A 22,631-nucleotide genomic window follows, 5' to 3' on the forward strand; every position below is an offset into this window, starting at 1 on the left:
ATCAAGAACAGATTCTCCTCCTACTACTATGGATATTTATATAGCACTTTTCAACAAATTTCTCCAAGCAGTTTACATAATAAAAAATTTAATCAGATGGTTCCCTGTCCCCAAACTAGCGGTGTGCACAGACCACGTGCAGCAGTTCAGTCCAAATTCACACCCAACTGCTGCTCCACGAACTTCATCAGACCGACCAGCTGGGCTGGTTGAACCGATGAACCTGTTCAAACTGATTCAGAGCTGTTTGCAATAGAACCACTCAAACCACCCAGTTTGTGGCAGACCGGCATGAACTAGTCTATGCACACCCCTATCCCAAAGGGCTCACAGTTTTAAAAGAAACATAAGGTAGATACCAGCAATAGCCACTGGAAGGGTGCTGTGCTGAGTTGGATAGGGACAATTGCTCTCCCCCTGATAAATATAAGAGAATCTTTTAGATGCTTCTTTGCTCAGTTAGCAGGAGGTTAGCAGTCTAGGATTGAACTGGGCAGACCAGCTAAAGCCAAGAGTCAAGCAGTAAGCCAGAGGTGAGGGACAGAGTCCAGGGTCAAGCCAAGCAAAAACCAAGGGTCATGAAGTAAGCCAGAGATGAGAATCAGAACCGAATGTCAGCGAGGACAAGTTATTAAGCCAGAGAGGACAGAGACAACACACCAGGACCATGGAGACCTTGAAAATGATGCAGGTTGATTCAGATGGGTGCCTACTTATACACTCCTGTAAGAGGAGTCAGTGGTTGAACCCACAAGGCAGGGCTCGCCCAGGGCCTGGAGGTTTAGAAGTTGTCAGTAATGCAGCAGACTGTCACAAGGGGCAGTGACACGCCAAGCCTCAGAACAAATAGATGCCAACACACTCATCCAGGCAGTTAGCTAAAACTAACCCCCGCTGGGGACTACAGCACTGACGTTATGAATCCTGTTTGTTGATGCCTGTCTGCTTTGTTTAGTGTACAAATGGCAAGATAGAAGTGGACACATTAATCAATGTAATGAACTACATGAAAGAGCCACACAATTTTCTACACAAATGTGACGTTTGTGCATAAAAATTTTTTATCTTGTATGAAGAACTTATAAATTATAAAATGTTGCAACCAATCCAGGCTGCAATGCATCCAAACACATTTACAGTAGGATATTTAGACTTAAATCCATATACTTCCCTGTCCTAAATATACTCAATTAAAAGCTTATTTCAGTGGAATCATTTCAAAATAAATATGTTTGGAATAGTGTTGATCCCATTTAATGTAGAGTCTAAATACATTTGTTGGGAGGAAACATGCCCAAAGTCGGCATATTCTCACAGTCTTCCCAGAAACTGACTTCAGTGCTATATGATTACAATTGCTGCCTAACATCCCAATTCTAAACATTCACTTGGAAGTAAGCCCTTTTGTAATTTACTTTGTAAAATTACTTGTAATTTACTTGGGATTTACTCCCAAGTAATGACTGCAATCCAGTGTCTATTGCAACCAGAGTCAAAATTCCTTGCAGCTCATTTGACAAATTCAGAAATTAACCACTGTCAAAGAAGGGGTTTTTTTCCCATGCAAGGCACATGCAAGTTTATGCCACACATTCACTCTGGTAGGAAACCAATGCAGGTTCCTGCATCTAAACTAACTTGGCAAAGAGGCACCTATTAACGTGGTGATTCTCTTTTATTTAGCAGGGGGAAAGTAACTGGGCCCTATCCACCCCCAGCACAGTACCTCCAGTGACTGTTGCTGCTGTCTATCATATGTTTCTTTTTAGATTGTGAGCCCTTTGGGGACAGGGATCCAACTTATTTACTTACTTATTTATTTATTTATTTATTATTTCTCTGTGTAAACTGCCTTGAGCCATTTTTGGAAGGGCGGTATGGAAATCGAATGAATAAACAAACTAACTAACTAACTAAAGTCTGACTCTGAATCATAGATACAGCTGTGGATCTATCAAACTAACAATTCACTTAAGCCCTATTCAATGCAATCAGATGTAAAAGCGATCCAAGGGTGGTTCTAGAGGGGAGATGTGAGGGAGAGAACCACCCACACAAGTGGCTTTCCCCCCACCACCTCCACCAGCACCATTTGCACTGCAGCTAGTGCAAAATGTGGCAGCCAGGGTTTTTATCTGGAGCTGACCGATGGGAGCACATCACATCCATTTTGAACAAGCTGCACTGGCTACCAGTTTGTTTCCGGGTCCAATTCAGGGTGCTTGTTTTGACCTTTAAAGCCCTTAAAGGTTTGGGCCCGGGATACCTGGTCCCAAGGGATGCTGCCCGCTTGATGAGGTCATCTGAGGGGTCTCTGCTCCAAGTGCCAACAATGAAGGAAGCTCGGTTGTTGTGCATGCGGGACAGGGCCTTCTCTGTTGCTGCCCCCAGACTCTGGAATGCTCTCCCGGTGGCTATTTTTGCCTCATTCTCCATCATGGCTTTTAGAAAACATGTGAAGACTTGGCTTTTCACTCAGGCTTTTATGTGATTGTCTCCATTGCTGCTTCTTTGTATACTGCATGGTTATTTTTATGTATGTATTTTTTTTAAAAAAATTCATTAGATTAGATTTTATATTTTAGCATAATATTTTGTGTAATTTTTATAGTTTTGTTTTAACTTTTTCTATGTGAAACACCTTGTGACTGATTTAATGAAAGGAGGAATATAAATTTAACAATTTAAAAAAAATTCGGTTTCAGAAATGTAATATGTACCACATATCATGTGAGACACAGCTGGCTCACACATAAATGCACTTTGCCCCTGCTATGCCCTGGTCCCACCACTGAGGCGATCCTATGCATCTATATTCGTACATCCTACTGGATCTGCCTCCCAGGTAAGGCAGTGAGGCCTGCAGCGGCAAGCACCAGTCACTCTTGGTCGGAGCCATGTAGCACGTAGCGTGCTGGATATCTAAATCGCATCAGAAGTACCCTCGATCTAGAAAAAAGAATGCTGCACCCATTCGTGCGCAGAAGGTGGGAATGGAATCTGCAGACATTCCGAAGCTGGGTTCTTCCAGTCTGGCGGGGGGCGCGCGGCGGGAGTGGGGGGGCCACAATCAGCACCATCTTCAAACCTCTCCTGCAACTCGAAGGCAGTGGCGGCACTAGAAGAAGGAAAATTGAGCGGGGAGCAAAGAAGGGGCAAAACGCATTTAGCGTTGGGGCGACCTATGTCCCACGTATTAGTTGTCTGAAATACAACTTGGGGTCAGATGAGGGGGCTACTTGCCAGGGGGGTGTTTGTATCCCACCCACCCCCTAGCCTCCCTTAGCGTTTAGGACTAGACCGCGTTTCAAGTCTGTATCCTGGCAGAGCGGAGTGTTTTCTTTCAAAAGCTGCCCCGGTGCAGGAGCGCCTCTTAAGTCCGATTTCTAAAAGGTTCGTTCAGACATGCCTACTCGTCACTCGCGAGTGTGAACCAGCCGTTGCAGGTCAACTACCCGCAAACAAAATGAGCTGTCGCCTCAAAAATGGAATGCTTTTGAAAGGCGTTCGGTTCATTTTTTTCCGCTCAGGGTTCACCACGTGTTCAGCGATCAAGTCAAATCTGTGTGAAGTAGTTTAAGTCAGGATCCCCGCTAAAGCGATTGAGAGAGAGAGAGAGAGAGAGAGCGCCACCCTAACCCATGCCAGACAGACCTCTCCACAGCCCGTTTTCTGCATCCGCAACATTATTATTCTCAGTGGGTTCTTATCAGGGTCCTTATCGGTCCTTTTCGCACCAACAATTCTAACAGGCAGGAAGTGCTGAAGCAGGTGTGCTAGAATCCATTAAGGCCAGGAAGGACAGGTGACAAACTGAAGCTTGACGAAATATAGATCCACATTTCCATTTGGAAATTGTGGGTTCCGAACATGAATGCCTTCCCTGCAATGCTTAAGAGAGGGGTTCTCAAACTTGGGTCCCTAAGGCCATTGTGGCTGGGGATCATGGGAGCTGTAGTCCAAAATCACCTGGGGACCCAAACTGGAGAACACTGGCCTTAAGGGATGCCGTTCAAGTTTCTTGATTTGTAGCGACAATATGAAAATTTGCATCAGCCACCGGTCGGGATATCTGATTAAAGTGCAGCTCCTTTATTTGCATGCGACTGCTAGGAAGACAGCATGACACAACGGCTTAATTTGAATGTGTCCAAACACAGTTATCACTGAAAATGTATCCAGCTGTTGTGTGCGAGGGACGCAGGCTACAAGTCTCTAGCTAAAAGAAAAGGCTGTTCTTATCCGCATAAACGACCGGAACAATTTCGTGTTAGGGGTCTACATGTGTTGGTCTGTGTGTGATGCGTGTTTCCAATAGATTGGTAAATAAATAGTGCTCAAATTACTTCCACGCTTTTCAAGTTACTTTTATAAGAGAGGCACTCCCTGGAAGGTAGATAAGCAGGATCAACAAAGCCGGCAGAAATCAAGAACAAGTTGTTCCGGTAGAATTACTTTCCTTTCATTATCCCAACTGGACTAAAATTGGTCCAAATCGGTTAAGCAGTTCACAAATTAGCCTACTTGTCCTCCAGACTTCAGGCATCTGCCTTCTTGAATGGGGTGGATGACATCATCACAAACTATGCCTTTGAGGTGTCCCTATGTGTCCCTACAACCGTACGAAATATGGTTCAAATTGGTTCCCGCTTGTACCTCAAACGTTTATCCGGCATCTTGAATGGGTGGGTGGGGTTTTGACATCATTACAAACTATGTCTGTTGAGGTGTCCCGATGTGTTCCTACAGCTGTAGCAGATTTGGCTCAAATTAGGTGATTCACAAGTTAGCCCCCTTGCGCCTCAAACATTGGGGTAGGTGACATCATCACACACTACACTGTTGAGGTGTCCCTATGTGACACTCACTACAACCGTACCAAATTTGGTTCAAACCTGTTAGATGGTCCACAGATTAGCCCAGTTGGCAGTTACACCTCAAACGTTCATGTGTCTGTCATCTTGAATCAGAGTAGATGACATTGTAAACTGTGACATTGAGGTGTCCCTATGTGTCCCTACAACAGTAGCAAATTTGGTTCAAATCGGTTAGGCGGTTCACAAGTTAGCCACTGAGTAAACCTCTGGGGTTACTCCTCTGCCATCTTGAATCGGGTGAATGACATCACAAACTACACCTTCCAAGTGTCCCAATGTGTCCCTACAACTATACCCAATTTGGTTCATATTGGTTCAGACATTGCGAAGTTTATTGGTGGGGCGGGACACAGTCGGACAGACAGAGAGAGAGAATGCCGGTAAGTAAGCTTACTGTCCTTAAGGAAAGGAGGCTAAAAGAAAATCAACCTTTTCGGAGCCGAGCAGATAGTCAGTGAGATGTCCAGTGGCTAGAACTGGGCTTGGGTGTGGTTTCAAGCTCCATCGCTCTGCCCCGGCTCCCTGGCAACCAACTGAGAGATGGAGCCCTAGCAGTAGCTCAGTGGCAGAGGTCCTGCTTTGCATGGTTCGATCCCTGCCTAGAACCATGGCGTGCAGGTGCGATTAGACAACACTGAGCTAGACGGACCAATGGTCTGACTCCGTATAAGGCAGCTTCCTATGTTCCTATGCAGCTCTTCACTGAGAGTTGGTGTAATTTCCTGGCTAAGAGCCAGCTCCCGCCTCTATGCTGAGCTCATTAGATCACCTTATCATAAGCCGCCTTTCATCCTCAGGCAAGCCACGGTCTCTCAGCCTCAGCTCTCCATCTGCGATATGGGAATTAATAATAATAATAATGATAATGATAACTTACGATGTCGGTTGTTGTAAATATCTGTGAGTGAGTCGTGGGAAGCCTTTATACCGCTATATGCAAAGGCATTGATTGCTAGAGACTGGGGTTCCAATCCTCTCTGGTCCCCCTGAACCACCAAAATGCCTTGATGACCTTACCAGTCACTGTTTCTCATCCTAGACTATCTCACAGGGTTGCTGTGAAAATACAAAGGGGGGACGACGGCATATCACCCTGGAGGAAGGATGAAATAAAAATAAAATGGATAGATAAATCCATCTGTAAACTGCGATTAATGAAGACCTTTCTTCCAGCGATGTTGCAAGAGCGAGTACAATAAAACACTTTGCAAATTAATTCAGCTGCAGTCCTGTGCCCACATATTCAGGAATAAGCCCCATTAATCTCAATAGGATTTACTTTCGAATACGCATACTTAGGATCGGGGTACCCTGTACTGTGGTAATGCAGGAAATGAAGTATATTCATTTAGCTAACAATGCGTGTGATTCTAATCCATATGATCAAAGGGTAATTTTGAAAATATGTCGAGTGCAATCCACATCCCAGAGATGCAAAACTCCACGTTATCAGCTAAATGGCTTCATTTTTATTATTGATCATTCATAACATTGACAGGTTTCAGGGCTATGAACTGAAACTCGGGAACTCAGAGGGGCTTTGTTTCTCAATCAACGTGTATAGGATTGGGTTACAAATTTGCAAAATTCGCAGTGATTGTTTTGAATTGAATCAAAATCTGAAGAGGCATGAAAAGTTCTTACGGAGAAGATTGGTGACCCAGTCAAGCAATATTACCTGTGTAGGCAGGTAACCTGATACGAAGAGCGAGTAGCAAGGTAATGTAGCCTTCTAGGGTCTCATCGAGCCCTGAATTTTCCTTTTGAAGCGTTCACCTCATTTAAATCTCAATCCTGAACACCTGGATTTTCCGTGGCATCGATTCTGAATTGCACTTGTAAGTGAAACTCCCAACACCCAGTGATTGAGCTGATGTGATGGCACAGAATATTCGCTAACATTCCAAGTGCTCCGAGAATAAAGTTGACAGTGTATACAGAGCACTATCGTTTAAGGGAGGAGACACTGCGTGTTTGGCTAGGACTGAAACCTCACAGGGTTCAGGAATACTTTTGAGGACTAGGCTGGGAACTAGAAAGCAGGAGAAAGAAGGAAGCTCAAAGGCAAAGCAGCTGAAGGAAAGATTCTCGGTAAGCAATAAGGACGTGAAGTGTCGCAGAGACAAGAGCTAATGAGAGAAGGGGATGTTGGCGGGAGCAAGGGCTGAATTCCAATTATTGGTCTGAATTACCCAGGCAATTCTTGGACTGCGGACTTTTAGTTTGTTTAATGGGGTGTACTTACACATGTATGTGTTTAGGAGCAGCTCTAAATACTGGAGAATGTACTTTGAGTCTAGAGGACACCTCTGAAATATGAGCATCAGTTTTGGTCAACAACCACTTGAGTGAGACATGCAGAATTGCTTAAAACCACAACGTCTATCAAAAGGTGTTGCTCTCCCCACCACCACCTTTCTTCTTCTTCTTCTTCTTCCTCTTCCTCTTCCTCTTCTTCCTCCAAGTAATCGCTGCAACTTGTCAATGCGCTGTCATTTGTTTTGCCTACAGGGATCAACCGATCCTACCATAAAATTGCATTTCATCTCGCCGGTGCCCGGCATCGGCGTTCTCTTTCTATGAGCAGAGATGCACAGGTTGCGTGGGACTTCACTTCCCCAAGCGAAATGTTTGTGATTCCCTCCCTCCCCCGGTGCTTTAAGAGAAAGTTTCCAGCATTCTCTGCGTAGGCAAAGACAAAGTCTGTCTTTATTTTGTCCCAGCGGGAGGGGGAGAGAGAGGAATGAATGGATGCGTTTTCGAGGGACTTCTGCTTCCAGGATGAAAAGGGCCATCCAGCTTTGTCTCTTCAGCGGAAAGAAGCATCGGCGGCCATATGCTAAGCAAGGAAAGAGGAAACGACAGACAAGCTCCAAGGGGGTTGGGGGGGTGGGACTCAGCCTCAGCATGCCCCCCGCAGTATGAACAACACTTACTTGCCTTAAAGGGTTATTGTTGTAAAAACATCCAAATAATTCACGTGAAGCTCTTTGAATACTTGAAAGCGCTACAAAAGCGAAGTATGATTATAGACACCTCACTTGAAAAACTTGCTGTGACATCTGGCTGGCCCCTGTGGGAAAAGACAATACTGAACTAATCAGGCCGTTCTTGTTTCCCAGCAAGCTAGTTCTTAGGGCAAATCAGATGCGAAATTCCGGTCATCCGGAACTGCATTATCAGGTTTAAAACGAACTGCGTAAAAACCTGCTGCGCCTTCCCTTTGCAGCCAACCCTTCTAATGTTCCACGCTATCTTGGTAGATTAATCTAAACAGAGAGAAAAGCAGCGTTCGCATACTAGCTTATGATAACAGAGAGAGAGAGAGAGAAAGTATTTAATACATTCACGTGGCTCTCGAAATCCTTAACCGGACATGCAAAATATCTGGATGAGAATACACCCGGATATTAAAGCAAAGCGGTCCTTTTATCCGAAATCGCCAAACCAATTTTGAAGGCAACTTCCAAAGAAAAGTGGGAGAGGGCACTTTCGGCTAACAGCTGAGAAAAGCAGCCTTCACCTCGATCTTAAAACTGCCTGAAAGTGATATGTTGGAAGCAATGGAAATGTCTTCCTAATAAAGGCTCAGTCCTAAATAGGTTCATTTAGGAGAAAGCCCCGACCGAGTTTAATGGGACTCCCTTCCTAAGAACTATGCTTAGGATTAGCGTCAATATTGTGTTTATGGTCTGGGTTTAAATTGCTATAACACAAGTAGGTGACGTGTAAATAGGGCTTAGTGGGTATTCTTGGGGCAAGAGGAATCCCACAGTCTTCTTAACTCATTGGGGTTACCTACCAGTAGTCTTCGCGAGGTTGCGCAGCCGTTAGGAAGAAATGAACGTTAGGGAGAAATAAAATACACACAGGTGGTCTGGGCAGCGTTCAGCTTTAGGCGATGGCAGCGCCGCTTTCTCAACAGAGGCCTTTTTGCTTCCTTTCCCCCTGGAACCACGGAGTGGCCTGACTAGCAGAAAAGACAAGGCAGGGAGGCAGACCCTTAAACCACCAATAAAACGAACCGCGATAGAGTCGCAGGGAGGGCGGGGAAGATGTGTGACATCGTTTCTGTTTCTTCACCTGAAAGGGGGAATCTGGCGAAGACTAACTTTGAAACCCGAACATGGTTACTCGGAAATAAGCTCCATTCTGTTCAATGGGACTTACTCCCAGGTGATGTGTGCACAGGATTGCACTCGAACAGATTTATTATAGCACGAGGTTCCGTGGACTAAAGTAAAGCCCACTTCATCAGATGCATGAAGCCTCATCCTCTATTGGCCTCTGTGTGCGTGTGAGCGCGCGCGCGCTCTCGTATACGCCCCCCCCCCACGCCACACACACACACACACACACACACACACACACACACACACAAAGGTATAGAGGGAAAGTACTAAATAGTGGAGTTAAGTGGCCATGGAATACAAGAGGTACAAGTCCTATTCACACTTTATGTGCACACACGTAAAGATCTGAATGCACCTGCAGTCATTCACACAGTTATGTTGAAGGCACACATAGCAGAATACTTCCTATCTGTATCTCGCAATGGTTCACTTTTAAAATGAACACGGATCCAGTCATTCACACAACAGGTACATGTGTGTACAGACACCTGAACGAACGGATAAAATGATGACTGAAGAGGACTACGAGCTATTACAATTCTTTGTATTGAATTGCCTGTTTACCTTTTTTCTCTAATATTAGCGTGCATGTTAATATGTACACGTGTGTGTCTATATCCCTGCGAACTGAAGATACGTTTCCATGCATCTGATGATGTGAACTGCGGTCCGCAAAAGCTCTTGCCAGAATACACCTATAAGGTGTTCCAAAAGCACTTTTTGTGGTTGCTGTAACTGGCTCGTAGAGCTAGCCCTCTGGAATTGCTTAACACGGATATTGTTCTCCTTCCTTCCCTCACACCCCCACCCCTACCTCACTCCGCATTATCTGCCCCGCCTTTTTCTTTGAGGGAGAAGACATTACTGACCATAAGCGCTGAAATTCTCACTCCCACAACGTTCACACAGCTCACATCCTCTGCAGTGATGCTCCAAAGGAAACCATAGGTAGAGAGAGGGATTTTCCTGCCTCTCCCCCAGGGGGCTCAGGGGCTGGGGTGTCTCATCCGTCTTGCGCCTCACCTCTGCCACCCGAAGCCCTTCAAAGCATCCGAAAGCGCTTAGCAAGAGTGTGACCCCCACCACAGATTGCACTGGGTCTCCTTCCTGTGCAGATTCATTCGGCAGAGTGGTGAGATGCGAATGAGCCCCACTAATCTGTTTTTTCCTCTGGGAATGCTTACTCAAAAAAAAAAAAAATCGACCCTTGGGGGTCAACACCTCGAGTAATGATGACCTATTGTCACGTTCGTTTCCCCTGCCCCATCCCACAAGTAGCTGATCTGGGCAGCCGAGGAAGGGACGCGCTATTTACTGCAGTAAGCGTTGTTGCCTCTGAATCCTCTGAGTACGATCAGGAACTCCAGGAAAGGTTTCCGAGCGGAGCTCTCCACGCTGAACTATACAGCCAAACGGCCGGCTACTGGGATGACTGGGTATTGGCAGCACCCGGCACTGCCGGCTTGCGATTCTTCAGCTCGTTTTATTACATACAGTCGCTGCGTTCTATTGACCAGGTGTGTGCGCTTGAAGTTTCGGTCGGACAACAGGAGGCGCTGTGACGTTGTCCAAACACTTAAGGAACTCTCTGAGTTTTACATTCCGTTTAATTGGCAGGCACATACTAAAAATCTCTCTCTCTCTCTCTCTCTCGCTCTCGCTCTCTCTCAGCAGAGAATGCCTAACAGAAAGTTTTTTAATGTTAAGCAGTGGGTGGGAGGAAAAAGATCCTTGCTATGCTGATGTTCTGATAGATAGATAGATAGATTCTTGTGGGATCAAAACAAAGAAAATCAAATTCATTTATTACCAGGTGATATTTATGTTGAACTTAGCTTGCAAAGTTGTTTTTTTTTAAACAAGGATCAGGATCGTAAAATATAATAATAGCAACAAAACAACAAAAACAATAATAAAAATAAATCACAGTATTTACTATTTTGGCCGGCATCTCTTTTGGTGTACTATATTTCACTTATTATTACACTTACAATTATTCACAGAATAGTGCGGAGGAAAGGAAGCACGAACTTGTTGAGTTTATGCAAGGGAAAGAAGAGACTGGAAGCTCTACCCATGTATATAACACATCGGAGATGCGACCTTCTGCGTGCTTGAATTTGGACATTAACACAAACGGAACTTTCTTTTAAGTCAATGATCGGGTCACTCTCAATAGAATTTAGATTTCATGTACATTCTCGTTAGGGGCTCCAAACCTCCGCAGTTTTGACTTTAGACTAAGTTCCATTCAAATCAATGGAACTGGTTGTCAGGTGAAGGTGTTTAGGACTGTGTTGATTTCCATAGTATTTACATTCCACGTTAGGCTGCAGCAGCCCTAAGGACTGTAAGTCATTCCCTTTAAAATTCGTGGACAAACATGATTAGGTTGGGGCTGAAAATGAGTTTCCAGAAAAGTAGCCCATCTTAAGCGCAGTGGGCATTTCTCAGCCACAGAGTATTATCTTCTGCTGAAATTAACGGAACTGACAACTTTGCCTGGATGATACCATGTAATCATCCAGTAATACCAGTAATAAGACCCATTATTCTGAATGGAATTTACTCCAAGTAATGTGCTTAGGACCGGATGGTTCCACCAGTATTACAAAGGTTAGCAAATAATTGCAAACAGAATTCATCCACCGATTGATAGACAGATAAGCAATCTATCTATTGCTAAAAGTCAGGTTATGTCCTTCAAAATTATTCTGCAGGGATGCCTTTCCTATGTATTTAATTTCAATATGAGCCTTTAATTTACAGTGTGACCAACCATATATAAAAACAATTTGTATTTCAGGGCTTTTATCTTTTAGTTCTTTAACGGCAGATTTTCATCCCTTGTTCTCTCCTGCTGATTTCAGACATGTGTTTGTTTCAAGGATTTAACTTAATTCTGTTGCCAGATTTAAGGGGGAGGGCAGAGGAAGGGACAAAGGAAGAAAAGGACAAGAGAGGCCGCCTTTTGTTTACAAGTTAGAATATATTTCTTAAGGATGTCATCTTAAACATAATAATAAACTCGTTTTTTCCTTATTTTTATGTGTTTTATCCATATATGGAGGTGATTCTAGAATAGATATATACTCTACAAAATGTAACGAAATTCCAGGGATGTCGAAGGAACTAATCGGTAGACCCACGACTCAAGTAAACCGAAGGGTTTGGTCCAGATATAAGTCTCTGTAGTCTTCTAGTGAAGTAAATGGAAATAAATTAGCTGAAATCCATGCAGCCGAGCCATGTCTGCGATACCAAGGACACTTATTCGGGAGAACGTTCCCACTGTGATCACCAGACAGGTGCTAGTTGGGTTGTGGTGGCGGGCGTTCATCGGATGGGCGTTCTGGTTCCTACATTCAGCAGAGAGATGCCATCATTTAGGTCTTCCCTCCTCCTTGACGTTCAAACCCTTGCAACCGCATCGCCTCACCATTTAAACAAAAGCGCCCCCCCCACACCAACACACACATGATATGATGCTACCATATTTCTTCTGACCAAAAGAATGCAGCTCGGAAAGGGAAAGGACAAGATGCTTTCATTGCAGTTCCTCTAATTCCATCGATTGCCTGGGAGACAGAGTTGGCTTGCAACCCGACCCTAATCAATAAGCCCATCTGATTTTGCTGGAACCTGCTCCCGAGTAACTATACACATAGCCGGGTGTGCTGTGTGCGTTTCTTCGAAAGTGAGCCCTACTGCGTTCCGTGGGACTTCATTCCCAAGCAAGTGCACATAGTATTAAGATCGCAGCCAAGTCCAAGCAGTTAAGTTTGCGTAGAATGCGGATCACACTGAGAACCTGTGGTCTCGACTGAGCAGATCTGAAAAATATTTTCTTCCCCCGCCGCCCCTTTAAAGTTGGGCTCCCCTGCAGAATCCCCCCCCCCGCGCTTTCCCAGTTTTTATCAAGTTATTTCCGCCACTCTTGGGGCAATGAAGGCCAGACACGCCAGCGGCGCAGCCCATTTGCTCCAGAGTAGCCCTATTAAAATCAACGAGGTTGCTTTGTAATGAATATTTTGTCAACTGCACTCTTCAGGCTATGCGCCCTGCCCTCTCCTCACAACCGTTGCAAGTGTCCTTACTTGAAAGTAAGTCCCACTGACTACAATGGAGCTTACACCCAAGCTGAGTTAGACTCACAGGAAGGATCGCAGCTTTAGTCCTGCAGGGTCCCATTAGGACAGCCTTGAAACTGAAGACAGCGTGGATCGTGGCCACGTGCTCTTGAGTTGTGGCGATCTGTCAGTGGGTATCACCTGCGATTGACTCGCTGGGGCCGTTCCTAAGGTGACTATTTCCAGGCAAGCCGAGGTGAGGAGGGAGGGTTCAGGCGAGCGAGCAGCGAGAATGGTCAGAGTGACTCACCTGGGCTGTTTGCCAAGTGGAGGTTTCAAGCGAGAAGATCCGCATTCAAACCTCTATTCATGGGGTGGCTTAACGTCATGGCTGTGACTCATTCGCACGACTGGGGTTTCTGGGCAGCAGGGTGATGGGGCCGAAAATGAAAGGGGGAAGTCGACTGGGGCAAACTGGCCGAAACTCTTCTGTGGTTGAGTACTTTTTCCAGGCACCTTGGAATTATTATTAGTTTGGGGGTTTTTTTGTTGGGGGGGTTCCGATCATATGGGATCAGCAATAATATTCTGGGGGTGTTGGCTGAGTCCTGGTGCTCCAACCACAACAGCTTTCCTTAGGTTAAAGAAATACCCACCTCCGTCGACAGCACAGCCCCTGCGTAGGGTCTGGCTAGCTTTTTTAAGCTCTGCAAGCAGGAAGGGCGAACCCATCGACTTGCATTGGAAACCCCCCCCCCTTCCTTTTGGAAATAAACATAACTCAATAAAGGGGTTCTTTCCTCCCCCCACACACACTTCTTTCCCTCCTCGCTTCTTCTCTCTCTCTCTCTCTCCTTTTTGCTTCTTCCCGACTCCCCCCCCCCCCCGGGCTCGGCCCGCTTAAACCAATTACACCGCTTTGCAAATAAAGTGCCGCCCCGAGGGAGTTGCAAACGAACTGGAACTGCCTTGTTTGCAGGTGCATCTCCGGCTTTGTAGGTGCGAACGTCTTTGTGTGGCGGACAAATGCGAAGAGGAGGAGGTGAAGGAGGAGGCGGCGAGGAGGAGGAGGAGGTGGGTGCTGTTGCTCCTGCGACGTAAGATCCACATCAGCTCAACTCCACTCACATCCCAGCCGGCACTTCCTCACTTTCTCAAGTGGCTGGCCGCCACGCACCGCTCCCTGCCTCCGTCGGGGGGCTTGGTCGAGCCCTCCCCGAGGGTTGGCTTCCCGCTAGACTCGGGGGGGCTCCCTTTCCTGCAGTCTGTCGCTCGCCAGAAGGGGCTGGATGGTTACACCGGGCAGGTTGGCTCCATGATGTTAGGGACTGTGAAAATGGAAGGGCATGAGACGAGCGAGTGGAACAGCTACTACGCCGATACGCAGGAGGTGAGCGGCGCCAAGGGGCAGGCGGAAGGTGATCGGGGGGTGGGGGGCTGGAGACATGGAAGGAGGGGGGGGGCTTCAGCTAGCAAAGGGATCAGTCCCCTCAGGGGAATCGAGTCCCCACGCCAGATTCGGATGCTGTAAATCTGCCTTTTCCAACACTACAGCTGGCTGCAAAGCCAGGAAGGAATCCACCTAATTTCCAATCGTCCCGCGGGAGGGGAGGGGATCAGCGGCAATCGAGTGGCTGGGGAAGGTGGGAGGAGGACTTATTGATCTCCTTTAAGAATCGAAGCTTACACTTTGGGACACACACGAGCGCTCCTCAAACTCCTTTCGCTCTCAACCACGCTAGAGTCTTTTCATGCAGGGCCTTAATGTGTGTAGGGGTGGGGGTCGGGGAAACAACCACAACCCCTTCCCGTTGGGAAAAGCTTTGTGCTTTGTCGGTCGCCTTCCCCGCCCGCACTCCTCACCTCTGCTAATATTGTACTCAATTGGGCAAAATAATCATTTGTGTGTACTTTACAACGCGCTTTTTGAGGGTGGGGGGAAGGCAATATTTTTAAAGGAAGCAATTCTGCCTGAGACCGGCGGGTGGCGCTGCCGAGAATAGGATCTGACTCCTTACCAAGAACCTGAGCTCTTTGCATTGTCCGTTCATATCCACGTTCCTTATTTTACAATATGCTCCAAAGAACTGAAAGAAAAGATCAAAGACGACCAAACGAACAATAATGGGTGGAGGGGCATGTAAAACCCCGATGGAGGAATGAATGGGCACTCAGACTGAATAGGAATGAAAGGCGGGGCGAAATGTTTTGTTTTTAAATGGCTTCAACTCCGCGAACGCAGCTTTAAAAACGTGCCTAAAGAAAGAAACACGATGATACGAACAAAAATAAAAATAAGTGCATGGAGGGGGTGGGGGGGACATCCAAGGGCATGCAGAAATAATCGCTGCTCTACAAAGAGCAGATCTATTTCTTAGTGCCTTATCAGAGTTTACGTCCAGGGCTCTTGCGCTGAGAAGGCAGGTTAGAGACACCAGTTCAACATATGTGTAGGCAGGCCTATTCCGGCTTCCCATTTAATGCCGAAGGGTCAATAGGGGGAAAAGGAAGGGTTTTAGATTAAATGTATGCCTCTTCCCGACTCCAGTTATAAACTCAACTGACCCCTGTATGCTGGTCTGCGCCCTTCATTTATAAGCACGATTAGACCATTGCGCTTGATTTTTTAAAATCCTATTTTTATGGGTGTACATTCATATAGATATAGATATACACATACATATAGATAGCCGTTGATAATTATACAGGGGTGTGTATGTATACACATACGAGAGCCCCCCCCACCCCATCTTATCAATTATATGAAGTTTTGATTGCAGGTAGTTCTGACTTAGGTTTGTTTGCTATAATTTGTAAATAACGGTAGACTATCTAGGTCTCTCTGGTCCACAATACTTCCACTGCTAGGTATGTAAACACAGTTGTAAATATTTCCCTGAAGAAAGCTTGAGCACCATACATTTAGCTGCCAGAAATCTAATAATCTAATTATATTAGAGAACACGGCCTACACGTATTGTATGAACCACCACAAGAAGAATCGGCCTCTGAGAACTGAATTTACAGGACGCTGTCCTTCATATACAGCTTTCTAAATCCAACTAATAACGCGCATCAGCTGCATTGTTTTGGTAATGAGACCGTAAGACGGGCCGAACATTTTTAAAGTCTATTATCCTAGTCCTGTCTGTGGGGAAAACCTTCAGAATTAAGGTTTGACTCCTGGGTTGATTGGATTTTGCTTAGTTAACCAAAGTCTGAAAAGGGGGGAAACGAGACCCCAGCACCCTTGAACAGAGTGTTCCTAAGGTGCAGCCGTAACAGAGGCTGCTTGTTTTCTTTGGGGACAACAAAGGTGCAGTTCCTTCTTGTGGGAAACTTCGCCGTTTACCAGGCGGCTGCGCGAGGCGCTGTAAGATGCCGAGGAGAGCACAGCATCGCCAAGAAAAGGAGGCCAGAGGCGCTGAGAAGTTTGTTTTCCTTCACTGAGGCCTTCGGCAGGCACCCCAAAGCCAAATGCGCCCGCCGGGAAAGGACCGAGGAGCAAACTGCGACCTCGGAGAGGTCTAATTTGGAGCAAGGGAGCCATCCTTCGTGGCTTTGGGAAGGGGGCAGGCCTCTATTTCCCTCGAAAGGCGCCTGCTTTGTGGGCATTGCTGCTGGCCGATCAGGCCGCTTAGGGTCCGATCGGCTGCCCATCAAGCGCCCTCCTGTCCTGAAAGCCAAGCTGGCGGGGAAGGAGTTCCTTTTAGCTCCCGTTTCTCTTCACTGGCCTTTAACCGTGAGAGAACATTTTTAGGGAAGGAATTCTCTGGAGTTAGAGCTTCGCTCCACCACATCGAATTTGGGGATCGCCCTCGGGGTTGTGGCGATTCTCTGCGCCTTTGCCACGATGTGGGGTAATAATTGCGGCTTTCTACCTCCACTTCCCGCAGGCTCTAATTTAGGAGCCATTTGTTCGGGTTGTTATTTGGGCGAGTGCCTTCCTCCAATGATCCGCCCACCAGTGTGGAAGCTAAAGGATTGAAAATGAGCGGTTATTGGGCCGCTGCCTGCCTTCTGTTCATCGGCTCCTAAACTATGGGCAGTGGAGATAATTTGAGTCAAATCCGTCATTCTTAACCTATTAGAATTTATAAGAGGGTCGTGGTCCAATGCAGGCCCCATACAAATATCTTCCTGAAAGACTCCAGTTTATTTCGTAAAGTGGGCAGTGCGAGCCATAGATAGTATAAGGAATCATTTTGCAGGGAGATGTAAAACACTCTTAACTGGGGACTAAGATTCTTTGACAACGACTGGAGAATATATATATACCGCTTTTCAGCAAAAGTTCCCAAAACGGTTTACATAGAGAAATAAAAATAAATAAAGATGTAAACGAATGGCGAATGTTGCCAATGCAAGCCAGCCATATGTAGATCCTGTTTCATTTTTTCATATAGTTTGATGGTTTGTTTCAGTATTCTTCAAATGCAAATAATTTCTTCCTGTATGTGTGTCGGAGAGCAGAGGGATTAGAGAGAGTGAACCTCATTGAAACCTAAAATTGATAATCCAAGGACTACATAGTACTAGGTTTGGGGTAAACATGGCCTATTCGTTCCCCTTTAACCGATTTCTGTGCCCAGTTTGAGGAGTTTAAGAGTGGGGCCAAGGTGGAATTTAATAGCATTTCCATGCAGTTTACAGTAAAAGTGGAGATTCAATTCCATCCAGGTGGTTCTGAGTAAGGAATCCTGAAAGGGTAGTTACTGGGAAACAACCGAGGTGGAGAATAGTAGCCTGCGATCTGGCACATGGGGCGGGAGCGGGGATGTCACAGCAGCCTGGCCTCCTTCCCCGATCTAACCTGTGTCACCTCCCCAGGCCTACTCGACGGTACCGGTGAGCAACATGAACTCCGGCTTGGGCTCCATGAACTCCATGAACACCTACATGAGTATGAACGCCATGACCACCAGCGGCAACATGACGTCGGGCTCTTTCAACATGTCCTACGCCAACCCAAGCCTGGGCGCCGGCTTGAGCCCGGGGGGCACGGGGGGCGCCATGAACAGCATGTCCGCTATGGGATCGGCCCTGAGCCCCGGGGGCATGAACACGATGGGCGGCCCACAGGCCTCCCTGAACGGCCTGAGCGCCTACGGGGCCATGGCGCCCTGCATGAGCCCCATGGGCTACGCGCCCTCCAACCTGAGCCGCGGCCGCGACGCCAAGAGCTTCAAGCGCAGCTACCCGCACGCCAAGCCGCCTTACTCGTACATCTCGCTCATCACCATGGCCATCCAGCAGGCCCCCAGCAAGATGCTGACGCTGAGCGAGATCTACCAGTGGATCATGGACCTCTTCCCCTACTACCGCCAGAACCAGCAGCGCTGGCAGAACTCCATCCGCCACTCGCTCTCCTTCAACGACTGCTTTGTCAAGGTGGCGCGCTCGCCGGATAAGCCGGGCAAAGGCTCCTACTGGACGCTGCACCCGGACTCGGGCAACATGTTCGAGAACGGCTGCTACTTGCGCCGCCAGAAGCGCTTCAAGTGCGACAAGCAGCCCGGGGGCAAAGCGGGAGGCGGTGGCGGCGGCGGCGGCAGCAACGGCAGCGAAGGCAGGAAAGATCCCGGCGGGGGCAGCTCGCCCTTGCACCGGGGCCAAGGCAAAGGAGGCCAGCTGGAGGCCTCCCCGTCCAACCCCGGCGCGGGCAGCCCCCAAGCTCTGGACCACAGCGGGAGCGGAGCCGAGCTGAAGCCTTCGGTGGCCGCGGCGGCTGCAGCGGCTGCGGCTGCGGCGGTGGCGGCGGCCTCTGTCCCCACCGGCCCGGCTTTGGCCTCGCTGGGCCACCCGGGCCACTCGCTGGGGCATCACGAGTCTCAGCTGCACCTCAAGGGCGATCCTCACTATTCCTTCAACCACCCCTTCTCCATCAACAATCTCATGTCCTCGTCGGAACAGCAGCACAAGCTGGACTTCAAAGCCTACGAGCAAGCACTGCAATATTCCTCCTACGGGGCAGGCCTGCCTGGCGGCTTGCCCCTCAGCAGCGCCTCCATGGGCGGCAGGGGCGGCATTGAGCCCTCGGCCCTGGAGCCTTCCTACTACCAAGGTGTGTATTCCAGACCGGTCCTAAACACCTCTTAGCTGACAGGGAGGGACTTGAGGGCTAGCCGAGCTGAATCTTCTCTCCCTGTCCTGTCTGTCTCTCTCTAGATTTCCATCTAAAGGGGCAGTAACGGATTTTCCCCACCCTGCGCCTTCGTTGCGGAAGGGCAAAAAAAGAAAAAAACACACAAGGAAAAAGCAAACACACACAAAAGCGCAAAAGAAAGGACTGTTACTTTATTATTGTTATTACTGTATCCCGATGCATCGTGATTATTCTATTTTTGGCCTGGAAAATCCAGCGATTCCCATCCAACATTGCAGGCACACACTGTATATACCGCCAGGTCTGCCTCTGGCCACTGTAGACTTTGGCTAAGGCAGAAAGAGGTTTGGAGCTAGTCAATAATTATTACGGGGGTTGGGGAAAGTGGATTTCCCTGTCCTCTTCTTCCCCCTTGAGATTTTTATTCTCACGAGATTTACAGGTTTGGGGTGGTGCTTTAAGTGTAAACAATAAACAGTGAGTCAGCCCCGGGGTCTATCTGAGTCCATGCTATATGGCTTCTCTCTGTCTCAGGCAAAGGTTTCCCCCAGCCCTAAGAGCTTTTTTTGCCGGAGGCTGAACCTGGGGGGGCCCTTCTGTATGCAAAACATCCGCTCTACACTGAGTTATGGCCCCTCCAGAAAAATATTTTAAAAACCCAATTTAGATGTTTAGATTAAAGGCAACAAGGAAAATTATGAGGGACAGCAGAGTGCGGAGAATTAGGCAAAGCACCAAAGGGGGAGCTCCGCAGAAAGAGAAGGCAGCCTGTCCTTTTGAGACTTGGGGGAGGAAAACAGGGTTTTGGCGGAAGCGCTTCATCGCCCCCCCCCCCTTGCATCGATGGGAATGGTTCAGAAATGGTACCCTTGGGAGGTACAAGTCACGCGCACATGGACTATGGGCCAGATCCTGAGCCTCCTCTTGTATCATATGGCAAAGACGGGAGCTGGGGTTCCAGATGGGACTCTTGCCTGGGACTGGGATATGATAGAAAGTCACACAGGTCACAGCCATTTAAAGGCGTTTTATTTTTCCCAAGCTGTTACTGAAGACTCTGCTTCTGCAGAAAATCTCCTGGCCACGTGGATGACCCGGTTATTTAATCCCAGAATCCTTTTCCCTGCGTGCGTTCTAGAATTATATAACTCTCTGTAACGAAGTTACTACTGTTCCAGCCTCCCGCGCAGAATATTCTAAATCAAAGGGAGATTTACTTTCCGCCCTCTCTCCCCTCTTCAGACCAATCTATTCTCAACCATGATTCCCCACTCACTCCCGCCCCTTGCCGGATTTGTTGTGGCCGCTTAATTATCGCCGTTGTTAGCACGTTCATCCAGTGTTAATGCACTTTCCACAGTTTTTACAGGATGTTTTAGTGTAGCCAGACGGGTTTATCTTTTCGGTTTTGTTTTTATTTTTCCCCTGTTCGCTTTTTCAATGTTCTTAATTTATTTGCATGGTTTATATTTTCTTTCTTTACAGCTTTAAATGGCTTTAAATGACGGTTTTAAAATGATACACACCATTTTAAAGGAAATAAAAAATGTTAATTTTATAATAAATGTGATTGTAATTGAGAAAATGTTTTGATTTTTTAAAAATTGACAATATAAGCCGTGAAGTATGTTTTTCCCCCCTTTCTCTCTCGATCATTTGCAGTTAAGGACTTTAAATAAATCAAATATTATCAATGAGCTATTTTTTGGGGTTATTTTCTTGGATTCCATTATTGGAAGAATGGCTGCTTCCATATGGATTTAAATTGTCTGGAGAAGTAAGAGAGAGGCAGGGGTAAACGAGAGAGTCTCCCCTCCCCACTTTTGGGTTGGAAAATTAGAAGAGCATTGGGGCTGCTGTGATTAAGGAATGGGATCTTTATACACCCGCGTTATGAGATGTATATTAAATATTTATTGAATATTTAACCAACAGTGCAGGAAAAAGTCTATCACAAATTGAAATATTCAGGCTTTATGCAAAAAAGGCAGTGCAATTAATATCCCTCTTCACTTGCACATGGAGAATGCACAATTTTAATTTTGGTCTGATTTTCTTCAAACTGAAATGCTGATTTCAGGTTGGGAGGGAGGAAACAGAACTGTAGTTATACTTTAATCTGAATTTTTCATGATGGTAGTGAGAAACCTTCTAGCTCTATTTTGCAGAGCGCAGGACTGAAGTTCTAATTTGCCCGACTGAGGGCAAACTGTCTGCAGGCAGTCAAATTGCCTGTAATGTTGCCATTGACTTTAATGGGAAGTAAATTGGTGTGAGAGTTTTTAAAACAGACACTCTGTAGAGTGCTAAAACTGGATATTTTGCCCTGCTTTTCTTGTTTACCAGAGTGAGGTTTTCCAGTCAAGAGACAGATTCTGGAATGACACGTCCTCTTTAAATTATCTTTAAAAACAAACACCAAAACAAGAAGTTGTATAATTGATACTGACTCCATGCAGCAGTGTGTGTCTATTCCTATGTGGCCGTTTCTTTCGCAGATAAAAAGTCTTTGCCGAAGGAAGTCTCCTAGCATCTTCTGCAAAAGACTGGCACTAACTGGAAATCCATTGCCTGGGAATTTCACTTACAGTGCAACTTAACATTGCATTAGTGGGCGAAATTGGACTGGCGGCCATAATAAACACCTTTTGGGTACCGTTTGTAAGCTCCCTTGAAAAGAGATGAAGTTGGAATGTATTTAAATAACATGAGATTAAGTTGAAGTGTATTGTGAAATAATTTTTGGCCATAGGTTTTCCAGATCTATGTGCTAGACTGGTTAGTGTTTGAGAGGTTCCCTGTGAATATTATTGACCATATTGTTGTGGTTCATGGTCACTATGTTGTTAAGCTGAGTCTGTGAGATATAAATATACCAATTAACACACACAATACTTTTATTTTATGGCATTTACTTGGGATTAATTGAATTCAGCAGCTCACACTTCAGAGTAAAGATGAACCTATACATTCAGATACAGCCTGATCTTGTGCATTTTCCTCAGCGGTAAACTACCCCACTTAATACAATGGGGCTCTTAATTACGTTTGCATAGGATTGCAGCCTTAACTTGATAGCAATTTCCTTTAAAACCAGAGAACTTCAGATCAGGCAAGGCAGTCAGTCAGGGCTGAGGCCCAAATTTGTTAATGTTTTTAACAAATTGGTTGTTAATGTTTCATGTGCTGAAATCTTAAGAGTCCTAAATTCACTTCCCAGAGGGATAACCATATTAGTTTGTTGGAATAAAAAATCCAAATCATCTGCTGACACCTTAAAAACGAACATCGTTAACTTTCTGTGGGTGGAATCCCACTCTCACAGATGCGGTCCTTACCAAAAGAAAACCCTATATATTCCTCATGGAAATCATTTCCATTTTTTAAAATTGTATGCATTATAGCCTGCTGTTACATGAGATGGTCTCCCATTCCAGGGACCAAT

The 22,631-nt window shown here is 46.4% G+C and overlaps 1 protein-coding gene across 3 annotated transcripts; it reads left to right on the forward strand.

The window, feature by feature from the left end:
• Window positions 1–14,087: 14,087 nt before the first annotated feature.
• FOXA1 (forkhead box A1) lies at window positions 14,088–22,078 on the forward strand. Of its 3 annotated transcripts, none has more exons than XM_053289972.1 (3): window positions 14,088–14,470; window positions 17,911–19,144; window positions 21,685–22,078. In XM_053289972.1, exons 1-3 carry the CDS (start codon window positions 14,396–14,398, stop codon window positions 21,714–21,716), a joined length of 1,341 nt encoding a protein of 446 aa, XP_053145947.1. In that variant the 5' UTR covers window positions 14,088–14,395; the 3' UTR covers window positions 21,717–22,078. The 3 variants fall into 3 exon arrangements, with proteins under 3 accessions (XP_053145947.1, XP_053145956.1, XP_053145939.1); XM_053289981.1 differs by lacking the exon at window positions 21,685–22,078 and adding an exon at window positions 19,249–20,883; XM_053289964.1 differs by lacking the exon at window positions 21,685–22,078 and having other exon boundaries at window positions 17,911–20,883.
• The last annotated feature ends 553 nt before the right edge of the window (window positions 22,079–22,631 follow it).

This window comes from Hemicordylus capensis, chromosome 1 (assembly GCF_027244095.1).
Source record: "Hemicordylus capensis ecotype Gifberg chromosome 1, rHemCap1.1.pri, whole genome shotgun sequence".
Lineage (NCBI taxonomy): Eukaryota > Metazoa > Chordata > Lepidosauria > Squamata > Cordylidae > Hemicordylus > Hemicordylus capensis.